This window comes from Neomonachus schauinslandi, chromosome 5 (genome assembly GCF_002201575.2).
Source record: "Neomonachus schauinslandi chromosome 5, ASM220157v2, whole genome shotgun sequence".
NCBI classification, from domain to species: domain Eukaryota; kingdom Metazoa; phylum Chordata; class Mammalia; order Carnivora; family Phocidae; genus Neomonachus; species Neomonachus schauinslandi.
This window is the reverse complement of record NC_058407.1, coordinates 27,122,052-27,144,544: the sequence shown is the minus strand read 5'-3', so window position 1 is coordinate 27,144,544 and position 22,493 is coordinate 27,122,052. Positions and strand designations below refer to the sequence as shown.

Below are 22,493 nucleotides of genomic sequence, written 5' to 3'. Positions count from 1 at the left end.
GACTAAGCCATTCAGGCGTCCCAAAAGTTAAATAATCTTAAGAGATCCAGCTGGAGTATATAACTCAGTAGATATTCTGTTTTTCTGTGATTTTAGATGATTATTTTGTCCTGTGCCACTAAGCCAGAGAAAGAAATGACCCAGACAACTCAGATTTTAATATAACTGAAATAAGTACAAATTTACATACTGAGGCAGACATATTACATGATAGAGCATCTGTGTACAATAGTACTGGGTCAAATTCACCCATTTCATGTGGGACAGCCAGAGTCTCTGCAACAACATAGTATGAATGCTGGACATAGGGCTTGCTAGGAGTGTGAACTAATATGATATGTTGTAAAACTGCACCTAAGCAAAAATAACAAAATTTCAAACAAAGATTACAAAAGCTTACAAAATTATAAAATAACAGATGTAAATGGTCCAACTGAGTGGTTTCCTTGAGGAAAGTAATTAGATGGCTGAGAGGTGGGCGATACTTCAAGCTAGTATCCTTTTGCTGAATTCTGTAACATGCCCAAGTACTACTTACCAAAAAAAGCAAGAAAAAATGTTTTTAAATAAAATCACCCAAGAAAATTGGATAAGCATTGTTAAGTAACCCTATTTTGAAAGTGACAATATTTTATTATCAAGACAACCCTTAAAACTCAGAATAGACAAAAATTTTTAAAAATGCTATTTACTGTTATGGGAAAAACTGGCTCTCATATACATGGCTGGTGGGATTACAAGCTAACCCAACCTTTAAAATTTCATGTCTTGGAATTTATCCCAAGGAAAAACTGTGAATGTGTTCAAAAGTACAGCTCCAGAAATAATGGTCACACCAAAGCCTATGAGAATGTGTAACACCACAGAAAAATATCCTTCTATGTAAGTGAAAACACATACTTCAAAACAGTATAATCTTTTGATTAAGTGTTGTGCTGGGATGGAATGTTCTAAATCTTAAGATGGTGGTTTCATAGCTGTTGTCAAAACTTAAATGGTACACTTAAAATGGATGCATTACTTGTATGTAAATTATACCTTAATAGAGTTTATTTAAAAGGGGGAAAAAGCTTAGTGTATGTCTTGGGCTTGCTGAGGGCAGGGAGTGGGTCTTAATTTGGATAGACAGGGCCCCTATTCACCTGAGTATTTATTGGGATTGAGAGGCAGGAGCTACACTGACCAGGGACTCCGCACTAAACTCTGCAGATGAGAGGTGCTGCAGTGGAGCAATGCAGGAGGGAAGAACCTAGAGGAAAAACACCAAGAGCCAATGAGATGGTTTATGACCATTGGCTGCTAAACTCCTAACTCTCCAATAAACACCCTTTAAGAAGGCTGCCATACTGCACCGCTCCAAGAGAAGCTCATTCAACATCACATCCGTAACTTGCAAAATGCTTGTAACTACATAGTGGATTCTTTTATGGAAACTGCTTAAAGGGCTGAACTGTGTGTTTGGGTTAAATGCATATACCATCCCAGAACCAGAGACAAAAGAAAATCTCAAAATACTGCTAAATGGCCAAACCCTCAGCAGGATATGGGATTTTCAGATGCTAATGAATTAGAAAGCTAGATAAATTTAGTTAGAACTGGAATACATCCAAGGTGTAGTGATGACAAAAGAATTAATCCTTAAAACTGACCTGAATGTTCATACTGTTGTTTCATTTAAGCCTCAGAACCACCTCTAGAAATGTACACAAGTGGCAGAACATGGATTAGAAGTGCACTGCAGTCCAGGGCTCTTTTACACTTAACACCTGGTACTTGGAATCCTTAGCCTCCAGCAGCGCTTCCCATCTATACATTCATGTTAGGTGAATGACAGAGTTGTAACTGTAAGGTGAATCTGAGCTAAAAACAGAAAATGTTTCTTAATTTGTTCTAATAGTGTATGAAGGAGTGTCCTCAGAACTGAGGCAGTCACCAAGGATAGGGGCAAGGGTAAACTCCTGACGTACCATTTGCCTGTATCCTCTGGCACTTTCTCTAAGCCTACTTTCTTCTCTAACATCCTAGCTTGAATGCACACAGTTCTGGTCTAAGATTTGAGGGTTGGTCCAAAAAAGAGGGGGAAAAAATTCAACTGATATGAAACAAAGGCATTTATCTATGGTATATGTTGCTTACTTTAAAAAAAAATCCTGACAAATGGCCTGTATGGGGGGGGGGGTTGTGGCAGCGGTCCCCTTACCCTAAGCTTAGTCAAAACAAAAACATTTTTTTTTAAAGATTTTATTTATTTATTTGACAGAGAGAGACACAATGAGAGAGGGAACACAAGCAGGGGGAGTGGGAGAGGGAGAAGCAGGCTTCCCGCCGAGCAGGGAGCCCGATGTGGGGCTCGATCCCAGGGCCCTGGGATCATGACCTGAGCCGAAGGCAGTCGCTTAATGACTGAGCCACCCAGGTGCCCCAGAACAAAAACATTTTTTAAAAATCTCAAAATCCCTAATTCTGCAGGACTGAAGTCAAGCCAAATACTACCACATCTTTTCCCTATCTATCGTGGGCTGGGCCAGAAGGTCAGGCAGCTTTCTATCTCTAAAACCTCTACACTGGGAAATTTTATCTCTGTCAGATGTAAAATAATGGTCTCTCACTTATCCTTCTATACTTTGTGATTCTGGAGGCGGGACTCTGCAAACCACACTTCTGCTCTGCCAGGGACTCGGCACTAAACCCTGCAGATGAGAGGTGCTGAAGGGGGACTACGAGGGGGAAGGTGCTTCTCCCGGGTTTCTTGTCTGTCTGAGGTGCCTGTGAGCATCATCCAACATCCCTGCAGCACAGTCATTCAATCTGCAGTTTACCCCACACTGAGAGCACCAGCTTAATGGTCATGTGTCCCTGTAGAGGGCAGGACTCTCTTCGGAGTTCTGCATCCCAGATGGGGCTCTGCATCCCAAGTTCCTCAATTTTAATAATTTCAATCTTTTTTTCTGTTTTCTTCCCAGACTTGGAAGTGGTAGCTGCTTCCTATTCTACCTCCACAATACTTTAAAGCTCTCTTTTCACCCTTTCAGTCACCCAAGTAACAACTTTATATATGTGACAGCTCCCACATGTTCACAGAATCGCCACAGTAAGGATAAGCCTAGCTGCCTGCACACCTCCTAGTACTACCCCTAGTATACACCTCCAAGTGGCTCCTTGCCCTCCACTCTGCAAAAGATAAAAGGATAGCTGGAAGTAGAAGGGCAGTTATGCCAGTGAAGGAAATGCCAACCCCAGAGGGTGCCCATGCAAGCACCTCAGGTCCCTAGATGTCTGGGAACCCTTCCACTTGAAAAGGTAGAAAACACAATGCCCGTATCTGGCAACTAAAATCAAATTCAGGATTCAAAGGGTGGTTTACTCAAAAACACTAATTCGAAAAGATATATGCATCCCTATCCCTATGTTTATTGTAGCATTAAATAAAATAGCCAAGATATGAAAGCAACCCAAGTATCCATCAATAGATGAATGGAAAAAGAAGATATGGTGTGTGTCTGTGTTTGTGTATATAGTGGAATATTACTCAGCTACAAAGGATGTGATCTTGCCATTTAGACAACATGGATGGACCTAGAGGGCATAATGTTAAGTGAAGTCAGACAGACAAAGATAAATACAATATAATTTCACTCATGTGGAATTTAGGAAGCAAAACAAAAAGAAACAGACACATAAATACAGAGAATAAACTGATGGTTGCCAGAGGGGATGAGCAAAATGGGTGAAGAGGAATGGGAGATACAGGCTTCCAGTTATGGAATGAATAAGTCACGGAAATAAAAGGTACAGCATAGGGAATATAGTCAACAGTACTATAATAAATAGCACTGTATGGTTACAGATGCTAGCTACACTTGTGAGCATAGCATAAGGTATAAACTTGTTCAATTCACTGTGCTGTAACACCTGAAACCAATGTTACACTGTGTCAAACATACTTCAATTTTTTTTAAAAGTGGTTTTACTGGTATCAATATGTAAGTTTCACAGACATCAGGACCAACACTATACCAACTAAGATCCACCCTTCCTCACTTTTCAAAGCAGGAGACTACAGCTAGATGCTCTTCAGAGAAATATCTGATAATATGCTCAAAGACAGACAGACCCAAGTGTGAATGACCCAAATCTTGCCCATAATGTGGCAAGATTTTTAAGACTCCCAATCACCATACAACCAACTTCTCCCAAACCACACTTCTCCAGTACCCCTGACAAAAAGATATAGGGTCCAGCAATTTTGCACACAGCTTAGCGTTGTAATACTTTGAGGCAACACTTTCACATACATGGGAGTCAAATGAATCTAAAGAAAAAGGTAACCTACAGAAAACAAGATTAAGGAAGGGGACAATACCTGGGATCTCCCTGCCAGAGGATACAAATATCCCTTCTCAATCTTTCTCACTCCCATCACAAAGCTTTTTCAGTAAAGATAAGACTCTTAATAGTGAGGGAAACGGGTAACATTTCTGTACTTTGCAATTAATCACATTTTCTCAAGATATGTGTCTGTTTCCTAACAGAAGCTATATGACAGACTTTATGATATAAAAGTGGCTGATATATACCAACCAGAAAGAATTAAATTTTTTTCAGTCTGCCATAAACAGAGGGAACTGTCTATAATCAGTATAAAGAACAAAGCAGATACTCAACATACAAATACTTGTAATGTTTAAGAAATTAACACACATAATTCATAACCATAATTGGCCTGATGATTCAACTCAAGAAATAAAGAAGCACTTTGGAGTAAAGAAGTGTATGTGTGCACTCGAAGAATATTAAAACTGCTGTAACTTGATTACTCCTAAGAGGGAACATATGCTAATTTTACTTTCTTTTTTCATTGACAGTAGACCTAAATAGCTGCATTTTTTAATACACACCTGTGGGGCACAGGGAACGGAAAGCCTGCTCACCAACTAGGACTGGGTTCTTGGTTGTCAGGGTCCTGCTGCATCCTATCACAGGAAAATCTGCTACAGTAATCCCTACAATGAAGGGAGCCAGCATTGGAATTCTCCACCTTTGTTTATGGCCCTGTTATGGTTAATCCACTATTATCAATTAAGCAGTAGAATACAGAAAGGCTAATACGTATGTGTGTGAACCATCTATAGGCTTTTTAAAAAGTACAGGCTTTAAAAAGATCTATAGGCTTTTTAAAAAGTATATATAGTGCTCAAAACTTTGACCCAGGCAGTGCCAAATATTTTATTTTTCCAGTGGTTATGAAAAGCATATTAAAATATTTCTTCATCAGCTTTAAAAATTAAGGAAATCCAGGGGCACCTGGGTGGCTCAGTTGGTTAAGTGACTGCCTTCGGCTCAGGTCATGATCCTGGAGTCCTGGGATCGAGTCCTGCATCGGGCTCCCTGCTCGGCAGGGAGTCTGCTCCTCCCTCTGACTCTCCTCCCTCTCATGCTCTCTGTCTCTCATTCTCTCTGTCTCAAATAAATAAAAATAAAATCTTTAAAAAATAAAAAATAAAAATTAAGGAAATCCTGCCATTTGCAACAAGGAAATTATGCTAAGTCAGTCAAACACAGAAAGACAAATATGCATGATCTCACGTATGTGTGGAATCTTTAAAAACAAACAAACAGTAGAACAGTGATTACCACAGAGGCTGGAAGGTAGAGGAAAAGGGAAGATATTGATCAGAGAGTAAAATCTTTCAGTTGTAAGATGAGTAAGTTCTATATACCTAATGTATCATATGTGACAGTTAATAATAATGCATTGCATACTTAAAACTTGCTGAGTAGATCTCAAGTGTCCTTACAGCAACAAAAAAGATAACAATGGAAAGTAACAAGATATAAGTTTTTGGTAATCATTTCAAAAGGTATACACATATCAAAACATCATGTTGTACACCTTAAATATACAGTTTGTATTTGTCTAAAAAAAATTTAAACATATTTTTCACTATAATTAATGACTAACAATAGAACCAACATCTGTTTCCGAAGGTGCCTTAAAAGGATCCCAGAAAATAAAGCAAATTACTTAGGGGCACTTGGGTGGCTCAGTTGGTTAAGCGTCCGCCTTTGGTTCAGGTCATGATCCCAGGGTCCTGGGATCAAGCCCCACATCAGGCTCCCTGCTCAGCTGGGAGTCTGCTTCTCCCTCTCCTCCGTGCCCCTCCCCACCTCGAGAGCTCCCCGTGCTCTCTCTCTCAAATAAAAAAAATTTTTTAAAAAGCAAACTACTTATATTTTATCCCTGATTTTCTTTTCATGAAACCTGTAGAAGTAACAGAAAATAGTATTTCTAATTCTAAACCACCTACTTGTTATTAAGAACATAAGATGACTACTGTCAAGGTTTTCCCAAGAGAGTAGAGGAAACAAACCCAAAACACAGAATGCTGGACAGTCACATGTGATGAAGGATGCTTCCCGGCAAACACGGCATAATTCAGAAGTTGGAAAATACATCATGTTGGCTGGTAAGCAGCATCACTATCAGAAGTTATATAAGAAAGGGGAAAGAGGAAAGAGATGCCAATGAAGTAATCAAGACAAAAAGGCCAGCTTATATGTCAAGTTAAAAAGTTTGAACTTTACCCTATATACAGTGGAGAGCCACATGATCACATCAATGTTTTTAGAATAATGTGATGGAAGGGAAGGGAGGGAGATGGGTGGGCAATAAGTGAAGACAGAGAGATGAGTTCTGAGATTATTGCAAAAACAATTAAGGGAGGATGAATAAGGGCCCACATAAAAAGACAACTGGAAGAAGACAGGAATGGGTTAGGAGAAGCCAGAAACATTTCTGAGGCTGAATCCATCGGGGGCTTACTAGCAAACTGAATGTGGAAACGAAGCAAGGGGAGGGAAGAGGAGAAGTAAATCTCAGGCAACTAGGTTAATGTTGACATAATAAAGAAGAAACACTAAGTGTTTCATGAGGAGAGACAGCAAAATGAATACATTCTGTTAAAAAAAAAAAAAAAGGTTGATTTAAAAATGTCTGCAGGAGACAAGAGACTACGGACTCTGAGAAACAAACTGAGAGTTCCAGAGGGGACGGTGGGGGGGGGGGGGATGGGTTAGCCTGGTAATGGGTATTAAAGAGGGCACGTACTGGGGGGCCTGGGTGGCTCAGTTGGTTGAGCGACTGCCTTCGGCTCAGGTCATGATCCTGGAGTCCCGGGATCGAGTCCCACGTCAGGCTCCCTGCTCAGCAGGGAATCTGCTTCTCCCTCTGACCCTCCTCCCTCTCATGCTCTCTGTCTCTCATTCTCTCTCTCGCAAATAAAAACAAAACAAAAAAAAATCTTAAAGAGGGCACGTACTGAATGTTATATGCAAACAATGAATCACGGAACACTACATCAAAAACTGATGATGTAATGTATGGTGATTAACAATAAAATAAAATTTTTTTAAAAAAGTCTGCAAGACATCTAAGCGGAGATAAAAAGTAGGCATTTGGAGACCTGAAATTCAGCACTAGATTTTAGAATCACTGATCAATGTGGACTGAAGCCAGGTAAAAGTAAATAAAGGTGTTCAGAAGAATATATAATGAGAAAAGGTTCAAGGTCTGAACCCCAGGAGAACATAAACATTTAAAGGCCCAGGAGAACATAAACATTTAAAGGCTTCAAAACTATCAAAGCTGATAGGATACAGGCCTGCATACTAGTTATACTGGAAAAGTATACATTTATTTCAGAATAATGCTAACACTTGGCATTTATGTTTTGTTTGTTTTTTTAATTGCCTAAGAGCCAGTTTAAAAGCCAAAAGGGAAAATCAGTTCCAGGATTATGCGAACATGGCTTTTTCTAACTGTTTCAAATTCTGCCCAAAGGGATCATATAATCATCAAATTTTAAAACAGGAATCAGAAATAACGGAGGCCTGGGGAAAATGACTTGGCCAAGGTCACAAAGTTTCTTAAACCCTGAGATAAGAATAAAAGTCAGTGCTGATCCTTAACCATTATTCACCAGCATTAGCTTAATTTTCTGTGTCCAGCAATCAAGTCCAATCTTCAAAGATAAAGATTTACGACCACTAAAAAAAAAAAGATTTACTACCACTGACAATTTTTTTTAAAAATAATGGTGCACAAGGCTGAAGAATATTTCTTAAATGTTCTAAAGGAATGTAGGTTTCAAATATGACTAGTTTTGGGGAACCAATACAAACTATTTACCTTATAAAACTACTGCTTTGCTTCATTCAGCATCGTCATTTCTTAAAAGTTATTTACTCAGAAAACTTGAGCTAAAAACTTTAAAAGGGAATGAAGTACTGATACATGCTATAATGTGAACCTTGAAAACATGCTAAGTGAAAGAAGCCAGACACAAAAAGTCATGTATTATATGATTCCATTTATATGAAAAGTCCAAAACAGACGAAACCAGAGAGACAGAAAGATAAGCAGTTCTCAAGGGTTGAGGAACTAGGGGGGTGGACAGTGACTGCTAACGAGTATAGGGTTTCTTTTCGGGGTGATGAAAATGTTCTGGAATTAGTGGTGATAGTTGCAAAACTTTCTGAATTATTAAAACCCACTGAACTGTACATTTTAAATGGATGAATCTTATGGTATGTGAGTTATATTTCAAAAAAATAAATGAAGCATTTAGGTTTTCCTTCCATATTCATAAGATGTTAGCCATTTCATCTATAAACTGAAGACTGAAATAGCAAAAGAAAATGAAGGGGGAAAATATCCATATTAATTATTTTGGTATATAACATACTTAGTATATTAACTGAATTTCCAAAATGACACATTCACAAACACTTCTGAAGAAAAAAACTTTTTCAAATTAAGACTGCATTTAAAGTGTCTGTGTACCAAGCAAAGAAGTGCTGACTCATGTTACAGCTTCAGCACTGCTCAAGTATCTTCCTGGAGTTTGATATGTCTAACCTGGAATGACATTCTACTCCCCCCCGCCACACCTCACTTTTCTACTTACCCTTCAAAATTTAGCTCAAATGTCATCCCACTAAAAATATCGCTCCCTAAACCAATCTTGATGGTTTCCCCACCCTGGACTGTCATGTCTTTGGTGTTCCCATTGACACCTTTGCTTTCTATGTATGAGAAGGTACTGGCTATGTGATTTTACTTGTATCTTGTATCCCCCACATTCTAACCATCTTTGCATTGAAGCCAAGCATACCCAAGGCCTTCATTTCTGCAAGGTGCACATAAAAATCATGTGGAGATCTTAAAACATAACAAAAAACATGCTGGGCTGCTATATGTTAAATTTACAAATGCCACAGATAATTCTGATGCACAACCATGAATTAAGTACTCAGATTATAAACAAGTGTTCACAGAAAATGTCTTCTAGTTCCTACCACCCAAAACAGCGGTCCCAATTAAACTGGGAGAAGATTCTGGTAGGAAATAGGCAAGGTTTGGCCAAGAATTCACTGATCTCTAATCACATCAGTGGCAGGAACCTGAATGGAGCCTGCAGCACTTTCAGTTTAACCCTTTCCTGACGGGCACCAATAAAGACAGGGTGGACAGAGTGCTTTATTTGAAAAAATGTTACTTAATGGGAATAGCTCTTTTACAGCTAAGGGTAAGAAATTTCAAGCTTTATAGCTATAAATCACTGTGCCTCCAACTGTGAAAAATATCTTTTCTAAAAAGCCAAAGCAAGAATTATAGCATGTGCAGGCGTGTAGGGGACTTATACTGGAACAGCGCTTGGCCTTCTCTCCAAATGGGAGTGAGGAAATTAACTCAGGTACAAACACCCTCCCTGGGTTGAAAACCAAAATTCCATTTAATATATAAAGGAGTGTAAGATAATTCTAATCTATTTTTAGGCTTACTGAATGAAAAAATTCTTGTTTAAAATTAACATTAGAGGGGCGCCTGAGTGGCTCAGTTGTTAAGCGTCTGCCTTCAGCTCAGGTCATGATCCCACAAGCCCTGCATCCGGCTCCCTGCTCAGCATCAGCTCCCTGCTCAGCATAGGCTCCCTGCTCAGCGGGAAGCCCGCTTCTCCCTCTCCCACTCCCCCTGCTTGTGTTTCCTCTCCCACTGTCTCTCTCTTCCAAATAAATAAAATCTTAAAAAAAAAAAAAAAAGGAAAAAAATTAACATTAGAGAGGTTATGCTCTGATGCAGTGATACCTCAAATGTATTTTGCTGGTAAGAAACAGCAGGAAAGAAGGAATAGCTGCTCTTTAGTTCCTTGTCACCCGAACCACAGACTTCCCCCAAATCAAAGAATCCAGGAGGGCAAGAGAGGAATACACCACACCAGACCAAAGTCATTCCATCTTAAGTGAAACTATTCTAAACAGGGACTCACTTGTGCAAAAGCCTCTAATTAAACTACAATAAGGAGACTTCTGATGAAAAACAAGAAAGCTAAACACTTAGAGTCTGCAATGAAATATTTTTCCACTTCATTTGTCCAAATGATCATACAAACACTGCCAGTTATTATCTAGGGGCAGATAAGCTCTGGTGCATTTCATCTACAGCACCTGCTGTCCATAGATTTAGATTGCCTAAGTTCATATCACAGCTCCACCAACCACTTAACCCCTCTGTGCAGGTTTCCCCATCTGTAACGCAGGGCTAAAATTAATATTCATATCATAGGTTTGCTGTCAGAATTAAATAAATTAATGCATGTAACATGCTTAGAACAGTGCCTAGCACATAGTAAGTGTTCAATAAAAGATATCTTACATAATAAAAACTGTATGACCAATCTCACTTCAGGAACAGTTGTCACACCACACTCTGGTGAATGATTCATACACTGTCTGAATTTAACAATTCAAAATTCTTTACCCAACAATTTTTGATTCCAACTCTCTAAACTTAGTAATTAGACAGTAATACTTCTTGATAGGACCCTAATAATTACATAAGACACTATCCATCACACATACTAGATTCCTGGAATATGGTATACTTTTGTGTACTCTTCCTCTTCCTCTTTTTCTCTTTCCAGCTTTCCTACCTGCTATTCCATCTACCCAAAACTCATTCTCCCTCCTTCAACTTTGTTTTTTTTTAAGATTTTATTTATTTGACAGAGAGAGAGAGAGCACAAGCAGGGGGAGGGGGAGAAGGAGAAGCAGGCTCCCCGTGGAGCAGGGAGCCCAATGTGGGACTCGATCCCAGGACCCTGGAATTGTGACCCGAGCCGAAGGCAGCGGCTTAACCGACTAGCCACTCAGGCGCCCCTCCCTCCTTCAACTTTAAAAACATTCCCACAACCTTACTATCCTTCATCCTCAGGCTATGGTAAATCCCATGTGTATCTTTTCTCATAACACACCTCATTTTATTTATTTTATTTTATTTTTTTAAAGATTTTATTTATTTATTTGACAGAGAGAGACACAGCGAGAGAGGGAACACAAGCAGGGGGAGTGCGGGAGGGAGAAGCAGGCTTCCCGCAGAGCAGGGAGCCCGATGTGGGACTCGATCCCAGGATCCTGGGATCATGACCTGAGCCGAAGGCAGACGCTTAACGACTGAGCCACCCAGGCGCCCTAACACACCTCATTTTAATTTCTTGTTTCGTGACTGAGTTTTCCCTTAGATAGTGATGCACTTCTTGTTCACCAGGCTTAGTGCTAAATACATATGCATCCAGTAAATGTCCATTTATTTGAACTGAAAATGTCTTAAGAATGGACCAAAAAAAGGGATAATAAAAAAGCAGAGAAATCGCAATTTCATAGAAGAATGAAATTTGGCCTTGGGCTCTTACTAGCTTAGTAAAGTCACTTTTGTCCCTGCCCTATAGTAAGAGGAGAAGGGGATGGTAATCCCAATTGTCCTTAAGGGTCATAAATACACAGACACTTTATGGGAATAACATTTTCCTTAGTATAAATTATTTTTAAAAATCTTAAAAAGTTGTAAATAAAGGCACCCATAGTCTCAAGACACAAAGATAACATCTGTAATGCTTCTTTCTAGTATCTTCCTGACTACAATGCCTTTAATCACTAGACTGTAAAGACTTTGAAAATAAAAACAGATTTGCTCAAAACAGACCAAATTACTGATCAAGACATACTGAAAACTAAAGAAGTTTGAAAATCTGAACAGATTAGCCAAAAAGCAAAATACGTCAACATCAGATTCTGAAAACAATGTCTAAAAGCACTTAAGGGCCCTTGGCTGGCTCAGTCAGCAGGGCATGTGACTCTTGACATCAAGATCATGAGTTTGAGCCCCACGTTGGGCACAGAGATTACTTATTTATCAATAAATAAAATAAAATAACTTTAAATTATAGCTGAATCCTAATCATTTAGAAACATCTCAGTTGCAGGCCATATCAGAATAATAAAAATTTTTATTTCTAAGTATCCTTAAGGGATTTTCGAATAGCTACAACCAGGATTTTAAAAACATAAAATACCATGAATAGTGTGGTATAGCTCTTGAAAGAATAGCTAATAAAGAAGTCTTTCTGTTGATTCTCTGAGGGCTTTTTACCAGTTATCCAGTTCTTCCAATCACACAATAATGGTTTCTGCCACCAGAGATGTTAGCGCCACAGTTCTCAGACTATGGTGATCCTACATCCTATCTAATCCACAAATTAAAGATAACTATTTAACATTTCAAAAACAAACAAAAAATACTTAAGCACTTTTAGAAGTTGCTAAGATTTCAAGGGACGTTAACTGATTCCCTATTATTCCATCTCCTAATTTATATATCCATGCTGATGTCTTTCATATACATTTGCAAAGAAAATTTCAACTGTATAATAAAATAACAGTCTAACACATGTTTCATACAAAAAAGGAATATTTCTTGATATAAAATTACTACATATGCCTTTCAGATCTACTTTGTTTTTAGAAAGTAAAATTATATAATAATTAGGCACCTACATCAAAACTGATGACTACAATTGTAATGCCCAAAGCCCCTAGTGAATGCTATCCTCATTCCCTTGTTTCTGGTATTTATTTCTCTAGTGCATAAACATCTATTACTCACAGTAACAGATTTAAATGTATGTTCACAATCCATACTACCTCAATCTGTAGTACAACTTATTTGCTTCTTAAAATCGTTTTCACACAAGTAAACCATCCTACAGGGTATAGGGAAAAAAGCGAAGTTACCAACTTGCAGCAGAATCCTAATCATCCAAATTCTTTGGCCTACAGACTCATCAGAGAAGGAAAAAGATGGGCATCCTCTAATGTATAAAACTCTATAGCTATAAGTGGTCACAGTGTGGAAAAAATTTAGAACTTCTGCAAAGCGAATGCATATTTTTTTTTAATTTTTTTTTTTTTAAGATTTTATTTATTTGCGAGAGAGACAATGAGAGACAGAGAGCATGAGAGGGAGGAGGGTCAGAGGGAGAAGCAGACTCCCTGCTGAGCAGGGAGCCCGATGTGGGACTCGATCCCGGGACTCCAGGATCATGACCTGAGCCGAAGGCAGTCGCTTAACCAACTGAGCCACCCAGGCGCCCCCAAAGTGAATGCATATTATCTCTGATGCCATAGTTACATAGAATGGTAGACAGTCAGAAGTGTTTGATATTTTGACAAAACTCAATTCTAATGTGAGAGTTGATCAACCTGGACTAAAGAAAGTGCTTGACACAGAGAAGCTTAAAAAAAAACATTCAACTGCTTTTTTTAATTTACTTTCAATTATGCCCACATTTCATAATCAAAACATTAGGCAGTAAATTAAACAGTATCCTTATAACCTGAAAAAAAATTTTTTTTAAAGACTTTATTTGACAGAGAGAGAGAGACAGTGAGAGAGGGAACACAAGCAGGGGGAGTGGGAGTGGGAGAAACAGGCTTCCTGCCGAGCAGGGAGCCCGATGTGGGACTCGATCCCAGGACCCTGGGATCATGACCCCAGCCAAAGGCAGATGCTTAACAACTCAGCCACCCAAGCGCTCTATAACCTGAAAATGTAATCACTACCAAAAGTAGTCCAGGGATTCTTTTTTTTTTTTTTAAAGATTTTATTTATTTATTTGACAGAGAGAAACACAGCGACAGAGGGAACACAAGCAGGGGGAGTGGGAGAGGGAGAAGCAGGCATCCCGTGGAGCAGGGAGCCCGATGTGGGGCTCGATCCCAGGACCCTGGGACCATGACCTGAGCCGAAGGCAGACGCTCAACGACTGAGCCACCCAGGTGCCCCAGTCCAGGGATTCTTAACTTGGAATCCATGGAGACAAAGAGGATTCACAAATAAGCCTGTCAAGAACCTGAATCCCCAGAAGTCATATATAAAAAATATGGTTTATTATTCTAGAATGGTCAAAAAAAAGTTTGTTTTTTTTTTAAGATTTATTTGAAGAAAGAGACCACAAAGGGAGGGAGGGGGAGAGGGAAGGACAGAATCTCAAGCAGATGCCCCACTGAGCATGGAGCTGGAAGCAGGGCTTGATCTCAGAACTCTGAGATCATGACCTGAGGTGAGATCAAGAGTCAGACGCTTAACCAACTGAGCCACCCAGGTGACCCAAAAAAATTCTTAACAGAAAATTCTTAAACTGGGACAACAACCGAAAGAGACAAGAACCATAATGTTTCTGGTCAAGTTTTTACTATAAGAGTTTATCAGTTTCCTAAGGATGCTTTAACTACATATAACAAGTCCATCCTCAACATGTTAGATTTTCATGCCTTTTTTTAAATGGGAAAAAATTGGGGCACCTGGGTGGCTCAGATGGTTGGGCGTCTGCCTTCGGCTCAAGTCATGATTCCAGGATGCTGGGATCGAGCCCCGCATTGGGCTTTCTGCTCGGCGGGGAGCCTGCTTCTCCCTCTCCCTCTGTCTCCCCCCTGCTCATGCTCTCTCTCTCCGTATCTCTCTCAAATGAATAAATAAAATCTTAAAATAAATAAATAAATAAATCAAAAATAAATGGGAAAAAATTATTGGTCAGACCTTCAAGGCTCAAAAATAGGGCCAGTTATCTGAATCACTTTTCTCACTAAAAACTACCTTATGTACTAGAACAGATATCAAATGAATCGCTTTTAAATAGTGATAGGAAAAAAGTGATATCTGTATTTTTAAAAATTACAATTATTAAAGTAAAAAGTATATAGAACTCAAGTTCAATGCTGAGTCAGACCATTATGAGTTTTTACGAAACAGAAGAATAAATTCTAGGAAAGACTGGTGAAAATCTATTCTGAGCAGGTTGGTTTGCCAGGTTTTAATCAAATAAGTCAACTCCTTGAGTAAGTTAACTATTGTTCTCAAAGCTGTATTCTACTGTCTTCACGATTAACTTTGAGAAGACAAAAGAACATCATTCTGTTAAAGTAACATGTAAACTGTAAATCTTTTTTTTTTTTTAAAGATTTTATTTATGTATTTGACAGAGACATAGCGAGAGAGGGAACACAAGCAGGGGGAGTGGGAGTGGGAGAGGGAGAGGGAGAAGCAGGCTTCCTGACAAGCAGGGATCCCGATGTGGGGCTCGATCCCAGGACTCTGGGATCATGACCCGAGCCGAAGGCAGACGCTTAACAACTGAGCCACCCAGGCGCCCCTAAACTGTAAATCTTAAATAAATTATTGACCAAGGCCACAACTACAGATCTCATTTATCTTCTCCCAAAGTAACTCTAATTCTTTATGAGGAACCGATTAGGAAGGACTTCTTATTTTAGTTTCTTTTAACCTACGTGATTTTAAGCTTTAATTGCTCAGTCACTTTTAGAGACTAAAAGAGTTCTGGCCGAGGAGAAGAGAGAAAAAAGCAAATTCTAAAATTCTAGCAAAACAAAGAACTGCCAAGATTCAGTGTAACTCACACTTGTGCAAAATACCACTAACTATAAAACCATTCATCACAGCATTTTGTATAGCAAATTTTAGAGACAATCTAAATCAGCAATAAACAATTGGTTAAATTAAGGTCTAACTACATGGTTCCACAAAGAACCCCTTTAAAAATGAGTCGCCTCAAAGATATATTGGTGGGGGCAGGGCGCCTCGGTGGCTCAGTTGGTTAAGCGACTGCCTTCCGCTCAGGTCATGATCCTGGTGTCCCAGGATCGAATCCCACATGGGGCTCCCTGCTTAGCAGGGAGTCAGCTTCTCCCTCTGATCCTCCTTGCTCTCATGCTGTCTCTCATTCTCTCGCTCTCAAATAAATAAAATCTTTAAAAAAAAATAAGAAAAAAAGATAGATTGGTGGGGGGCGAGGAGATTAAAGTATTTGCATCAGGAGGAGGGGAATAGGCCTAAATATACATACTAAATCTCTTTGGTCTTTCTGGAAGAATACACAGTAAAAATTATGGTTGTCTGGGCAGGCAAGTGGAATGCTGAAGGGCAGATGAGAGAGTCTTTAACTTTCTCCATGTACCTGTTAGAACCTTTCAAATGCTGCACTCCATGTATTTCCTATTAGACAAAATAAAAAATTGATTTTTTAATGAATTAGAGATTAACTTTTAGCTCAGACATTGATTTAGATAGAAATCTACTAAGCAATAACATCAAATTATGATATAGAATAATTCTCCTAAAACTTTCTTCCAAAGATTGAAGCACATTCATTCATTCATTCAATATTTCAGTGCCTACTACACTACATCCTCTAGGGATGAGAGCAATGCCCAAGTCATCTAAGAATCCCTGCCTTCGTGGAGCTTTAGTAGGCGCAGAGATAAAGAATAAATAATATAACTTCAAATAGTGATAAGTGCTATAGAGAGGAGAGGAGGAAATACGGGGATAATGAGGAACTCTAAGGGAAGGGGAGAGGAAAAATGTGTTTTGGAATAATTAAGGTAGACCTCTCTGAGGATGACATGTGAGCCAAGAACTGAACGATACGCCAAAACAGGTAATGTAGTAAACAGAAGGAAAGCCCCGTGACTGGAATAAACTTAGCCTCTTATTGTTCAGACTGAGCAAAGCAACATTGTGGTTACAGTAGAGTGACCCAAGGACAGACATGTAGGAGATGACCTCAGAGGTAGGCAGATGCAAGGAAGGCCTTGTAACTACGGGGGAAAAAGTCAAGATTTTATTCTAAGTGTGATGGAGAACCTTTGTAGAGTTGAGAAGGGGAGTGATATGATCTATATTTTTAGAAAGTAACACTAGCTGCTGCTTAGGAGACTAATACAGTAGGCTAGGCAACAAATGATGGAATTGAACAGTGGTTTCAGAGAGATGGGTAAATGTAGCTGATTAAGAATATATTTTGAAAGTTGATGCCCTAGGGAATTTGCTAGTGGACTGTATATGGGAATCTGAGTAGGACAGGAAATGAGTGAATAATAATTCAAAAAAATCATCTTATATCTGTATAGTTAATTAAAGTTATCAAAGTATATTTACGGGCGCCTGGGTGGCTCAGTTGGTTAAGCAACTGCCTTCGGCTCAGGTCATGATCCCGGAGTCCTGGGATCGAGTCCCACATCGGGCTCCCGGCTCAGCGGGGAGCCTGCTTCTCCCTCTGACCCTCTCCCCTCTCATGCTGTTTCTCTGTCTCTCTCTCTTTCTCTCAAATAAATAAATAAAATCTTTAAAAAAAAAAAGTATATTTACATACATTGTCATTTCATAATAACAAGAGGCAGGGGAAGGTCACACTGGGTCAAGATCCAAGTTCTGTCCCTTGCCAGTTTTAAGACCCTAAGAAAGTCATTTGAATGGGTTTCTAGACTATAAAGGTAGTCTACTTCACAAGATCAAGATCTACAAGTATTAAATGGTATAAGACTTTTGTAAATGCAGGAGCACCTGGCTGGCTCAGTTGGTGGAGCATGCGACTCTTGTTGTCAGGGTTGTGGATTCAAGCCCCACGTTGGGTGTAGAGATTACTTAAAAATAAAATCTTAAAAAAAAAAAAAAAGAATTTTGCAAATGTAAATAATGACCAGTTGGAGGTAAACAGCATCCTATTAACAGCTGTCCAATGAAAGACGGTGTGTTCCTACAGTTCAGGACAGTACAGCTACCTACCCTGCACCACCACCACCAGCATATTCCACATAGAATCCTGTATTGCAGATGACAAAAAAGAGGCAAACTTTTTAAAAATTCTGATTAAAAAACAAACATTTTTGGGTACCGTGTTGCTCAGTAGGTTGAGCACCCAACTTTTGGTTTCGGCTCAGGTCATGATCTTACGGGTCTTGGGATCGAGCCCAGTCTGGGACTCCATGCTCAGCGGGGAAACTGCTTGAGAGTCTCTCCCTCTGCCCCTCCCCCCACTCATTCCGCACACATTCTCTCAAATAAACAAATCTTAAAAAAATTTTTTTCACTGATAATGGGAAAATATACATAATACAATGGTAAGCACTAGAAAACACATTATAGTCTTGTAATCTTTCCTAGGGATTGGAGAAAACAGTTCTTTTAAGCTAAGCTATAAATGACCATTAAAGTAAAACCACCTAACTTTTCCAAGATAAAACCCAAATGAAGTCACCTTTTATTAAAGAGGTGCTATCAACAAGATACTGTAAAATTAAGACCATATTTATGAATTATCACTGTATTGGTTAAAATAGTAAAATGAAAATACCTAGTGTAAACTAAATTGTGTGCCAAAAAAACTGAATTATGAGGACTTCAATTCACTGCCATAAATCATTTCTGTAACTTTATTAAAGAAGGTTTCACAGAATTTATTTTTCCATCCAAGGCTTTCATATTACCACAGAGTGTGTCCAGAATCAAGCAAAACTGGAAAAAATGTTAAATCTTCAGTTCATTACGTATTTTGGAGAATTATTATGAATATCAATTTGTAGTATGTAGTCAATAAATAACCTGAATACAGGAAACAAAAATTTGAAGACATCTGGTGTACAGCTAGATACCCCCCATCTCTCATTTTCAACTGGGGCTTCAATAAACATGATTGGGGTCATGTGAGGAAAACCACATTGTTAAGGACCATCCAACGCATACAGCAATTTAACTGCCTTGGACAGAGTCTGAGACAAATCCATAATACAAATTTTGCACCATGAAAGTTCACATTAGACTGCAGCACACAATGACAATCTATGCTACTTCTCTAATTTCTAAGAATTTCTACCTTATAAAAAGTCTTATTTCGGGGCGCCTGGGTGGCTCAATCGTTAAGCGTCTGCTTTTGGCTCGGGTCATGATCCCAGGATCATGGGATCGAGCCCCGTATCGGGCTCCCTGCTCAGCGGGAAGCCTGCTTCTCCCTCCCCTACTCCCCCTGCTTGTGTTCCCTCTCTTGCTGTCTCTCTCAAATAAAAAAAATCTTAAAAAAAAAAAAAAAAAAAAGTCTTATTTCTCCAAATCAAGCCACTCGAGGTCAGAGACATCCCCCCATCTCAGATATATTTAAGTTGCACGAAACACTGCACAATACATCACCCATTAAAAGATCTTGAATTTAGTATGCATCTCCCCTCAAACTTCAGAACAAGCTAGATTAAATGCACGTTCACCAGGTTATATAAAGAAAATGATGCTGCAATTTAGTCACTTTAACTCGCATATTAAGGAACACAGAAGTTCAACTAAAATTTTCATTAAAAATGACAAGAAATTTCAACGTTTTGCTTTTATGTACTGCAAGAAATACCGTACATCTGAGGACCTGATATTATGTAAAGGATTTACAAAACCAATATGTCCATTTTTCATAGTTCCATATGTATTGGAACAGTTTAAACATTAAAGTGCATAAAATCGAGAGGCAAAGGATTTCACCAAGTCCCCCATACCTGCTCTGCCTCTCCCCCCCCCATGTTGTGTTACACTACTTCCTCTGAGCAGAAACCGCTCTCAAAGAGTTTGCCAACCAGAGTGAAATCACAGAGATAACGAGCGGAAACGTATTTAAAAGAGAGGAGATAACGAAAGCGAGGGCAGAGGGGCGCGCAGCCTCGTGTCCCTCGACCCCCGCAGCCTGCGGCGAACATGTGCCTACGGCTGCAGGACGCGCGGCCCTCCCGGAGCCGCCTCCTGGGGCACAGGGCCCCGCCCGGCATCACGCTCCTGGTTCATTCATTCTGAACCCGGGGCTTCCGCTCCCCCGCGCTCCCGCCCGGCCCGAAAGAAGGCTCCAGGGCCGAGGGGCTGTGTCGGGCCACAACTCCCGCCCTGAGTCCGGGCCCCGCCACGATTCGCGCGCGCCCGCGGCCTCCTCCCGGGTGGTCTGAGAGGCCGCGGAGGCCCGCGCCGGCCCGCGCCCAAGACTAGAACCCCGCAACCCCGCGGCCCCACCCTCCGCCAGGGTGCAGGCCAGGCCTTCCCCGCCCGCAGGGCGGCCACAGGGAAGCCCCCGGTCCCCGCCGCCTGGCTGCCCCACCGCGGCCGGAAGTCTCTCTGGAGCCCCCTCCCCAGCGCCTGACTTCCCTCGCCGCCACAGCCAGACCCTCTCCGCGCTGGCCTGGGGCCTCCCAGCGCGGGCCGGGGGCCCGAGGAAGGGAGGAGCCGAGCCGCACGGTCTGCCAAGCCGCCAAGAGCAAAGCGCAGAGCCGGGGGTTGGCCTGGGCGGTTACCTTGATAATCCTGCGGGGCAGCCCAGCCATCTTGTCGGATCCCGAGTTCGGCCTCTGGTCTCGACTCCGGCTCCGCTCGCCTCACGCACGAGTGGAAGTCCAGGGCTCCACTTCCGGGGGACGTTGCCGCGCCCGCCGCCGCCGCCGCCGCTGCCGGCGCCGCCGCCGCCGAGGCCCCTCGGGAAATGTAGTCCCTGCTCGTGCGCGGGCGGGCTTCCCTAGGACCTGGCCCCCTCCCCCGCGTTCCCCGCCCCAGCCCCGGCCTGGGGGTGGCGGAAGTGACGAGCCCCGGCGGGGCAGGGACTTGGGGGAGGAGACGCGAGGCGGCGCGGAGTTCTGGCGCTCGTGGCCGAGCCCGCCGCGCGACGGTGGGATTACGCGGCCGACGCCCCGCAGGCCTCTTACCGCGGGCACGCCTGCGCCAGTGAGCGACGTAAGAGAGGCCCAGCCGCGGGCGCAGCCCATTCATTCATCCGTTCGTCTGTTTGTTCATTCAACGTTTTTGCGCGCGGCGGCTGCGGGGAACGACTCGGGTTAAGTTGAGCCGCGGGCTCCTTCCTCAAAGGGAGGTGGAAGACTGCAACTCAGTAGCCATATTCCTAAATGCGGGTCTCGGAAGTTATCCAGGGAAACCCTAGTCATAGAGTTTTGATATTTAAATTTTGGTTTTTAAATTTCACGTAAATCGGGCCCCTTAAGCTCAGGAAAGGCTGAAAGAAAGGGTCTGGAGAGAGTTGGGGTGCAGGGAATTGGCTTCTGAACGCAGAGTTGCTAGCTGGAGGAATGACCGAGGACAGGATTAGAGAGCCCAGAGCAATCCCTGAGAGAGGGATTACCCGTGGAGCGCAGGGCCCTAAAGGAAGATTAGAGTGGCGATGCCTGAAAATGGGACTGTTGGAGAAGCATTTTGTGACATTTGATGACTGCTTGCTTGCTCTGGGATAGGCTTTTCACGGGTATTATTTTACTTCACAGCAATCTTAAGAAGGTGTCTCTACAATGAGGCTCAGAAATGTCAACTAATTTTTTCCAAGATTATGCAGGAGAAAATGGAGCTGTTTTGACCCCGAGCAGGTCTCCCAAAACATGGACCCCTGATTGCTTAACCACAGTGTTTCCTAGCACAGCACAAAGGTAGATGGTGAGTAAGGATGTGCCAGGTGCTGTGCTGGGGGGTGAGAATACAAAGACAACACTGACTGCCTTCCAGTCCAATAGAGAAGAGAGACAAGTAATTAATTACAACCCAGTGTGTTAATGGCTATAGTAGAGGTTCCTCCAAGGCGCTATTTGAGCCCAGAGAGGCATTAATTGAGAAGTCAGAGAAGGCTTTCCCAAAGGGGAAGAGTTGCCTTCAAGGGTGAATAAGAGTCTAAGAGATCCAGTAGGGAAGAGCATGTCAGGCATAGGAAATAGCCTATAAAATGGCATGGGACTACAAGAAAAAGTATATGTGTGTATACACACACACACACACACATTGCATTAAAGAAATGGAGACTATGAATGCAAGAAACCTAGTAAAAATAAGAGAATATTATGTGCTGGGCACAATGTTAAATGATTACATGGATCATCTCATCTAACTATAAAGCTCATGAGGTAGGTTCTGTTATTACCAGTGCTTTTGAGATGAGAAACCAAGCCTCAGAGGTAATAATGAGAACCTCACATAACCAGAAGTCTGAAATAAGTGGTTCTGTGATTAGAAGAATCTGGGAAAATAAATGACATTGGACAAGGGTACTTTCAGAATATTTTAGAGAGGGCTCAGGAGAATTCACCCTGATAGGAAGAAAAGCAGAGTGAATATTAAGTTAGAAGTGTGCTGTTCCACTTATCTATTGTTGCCTAACAAACCAGCTCATACTTCCTGTTTAAAGGGACAACGATTATTTACTTAGCTCTTGAAACTGCAGTTTGGGCAGGGCTTGGCAGGGAAGGCACATCTCTGTTCCATGCTGTGCTGTGTCAGCCTGGGCAGC

The 22,493-nt window shown here is 41.2% G+C and overlaps 1 protein-coding gene across 1 annotated transcript in view; it reads right to left on the bottom strand.

The window, feature by feature from the left end:
* UBE2N (ubiquitin conjugating enzyme E2 N) overlaps nucleotides 1-20,750 on the bottom strand; it is a 38,552-nt gene extending 17,802 nt beyond the window's left edge. The window contains exon 1 of the mRNA XM_021687520.1: nucleotides 20,509-20,750. Within this exon, the coding sequence (XP_021543195.1) occupies nucleotides 20,509-20,538 (30 nt within the window). The 5' untranslated portion in view covers nucleotides 20,539-20,750. The remainder of the gene's footprint in view (nucleotides 1-20,508) is intronic.
* Between the last annotated feature and the right edge of the window lie 1,743 nt (nucleotides 20,751-22,493).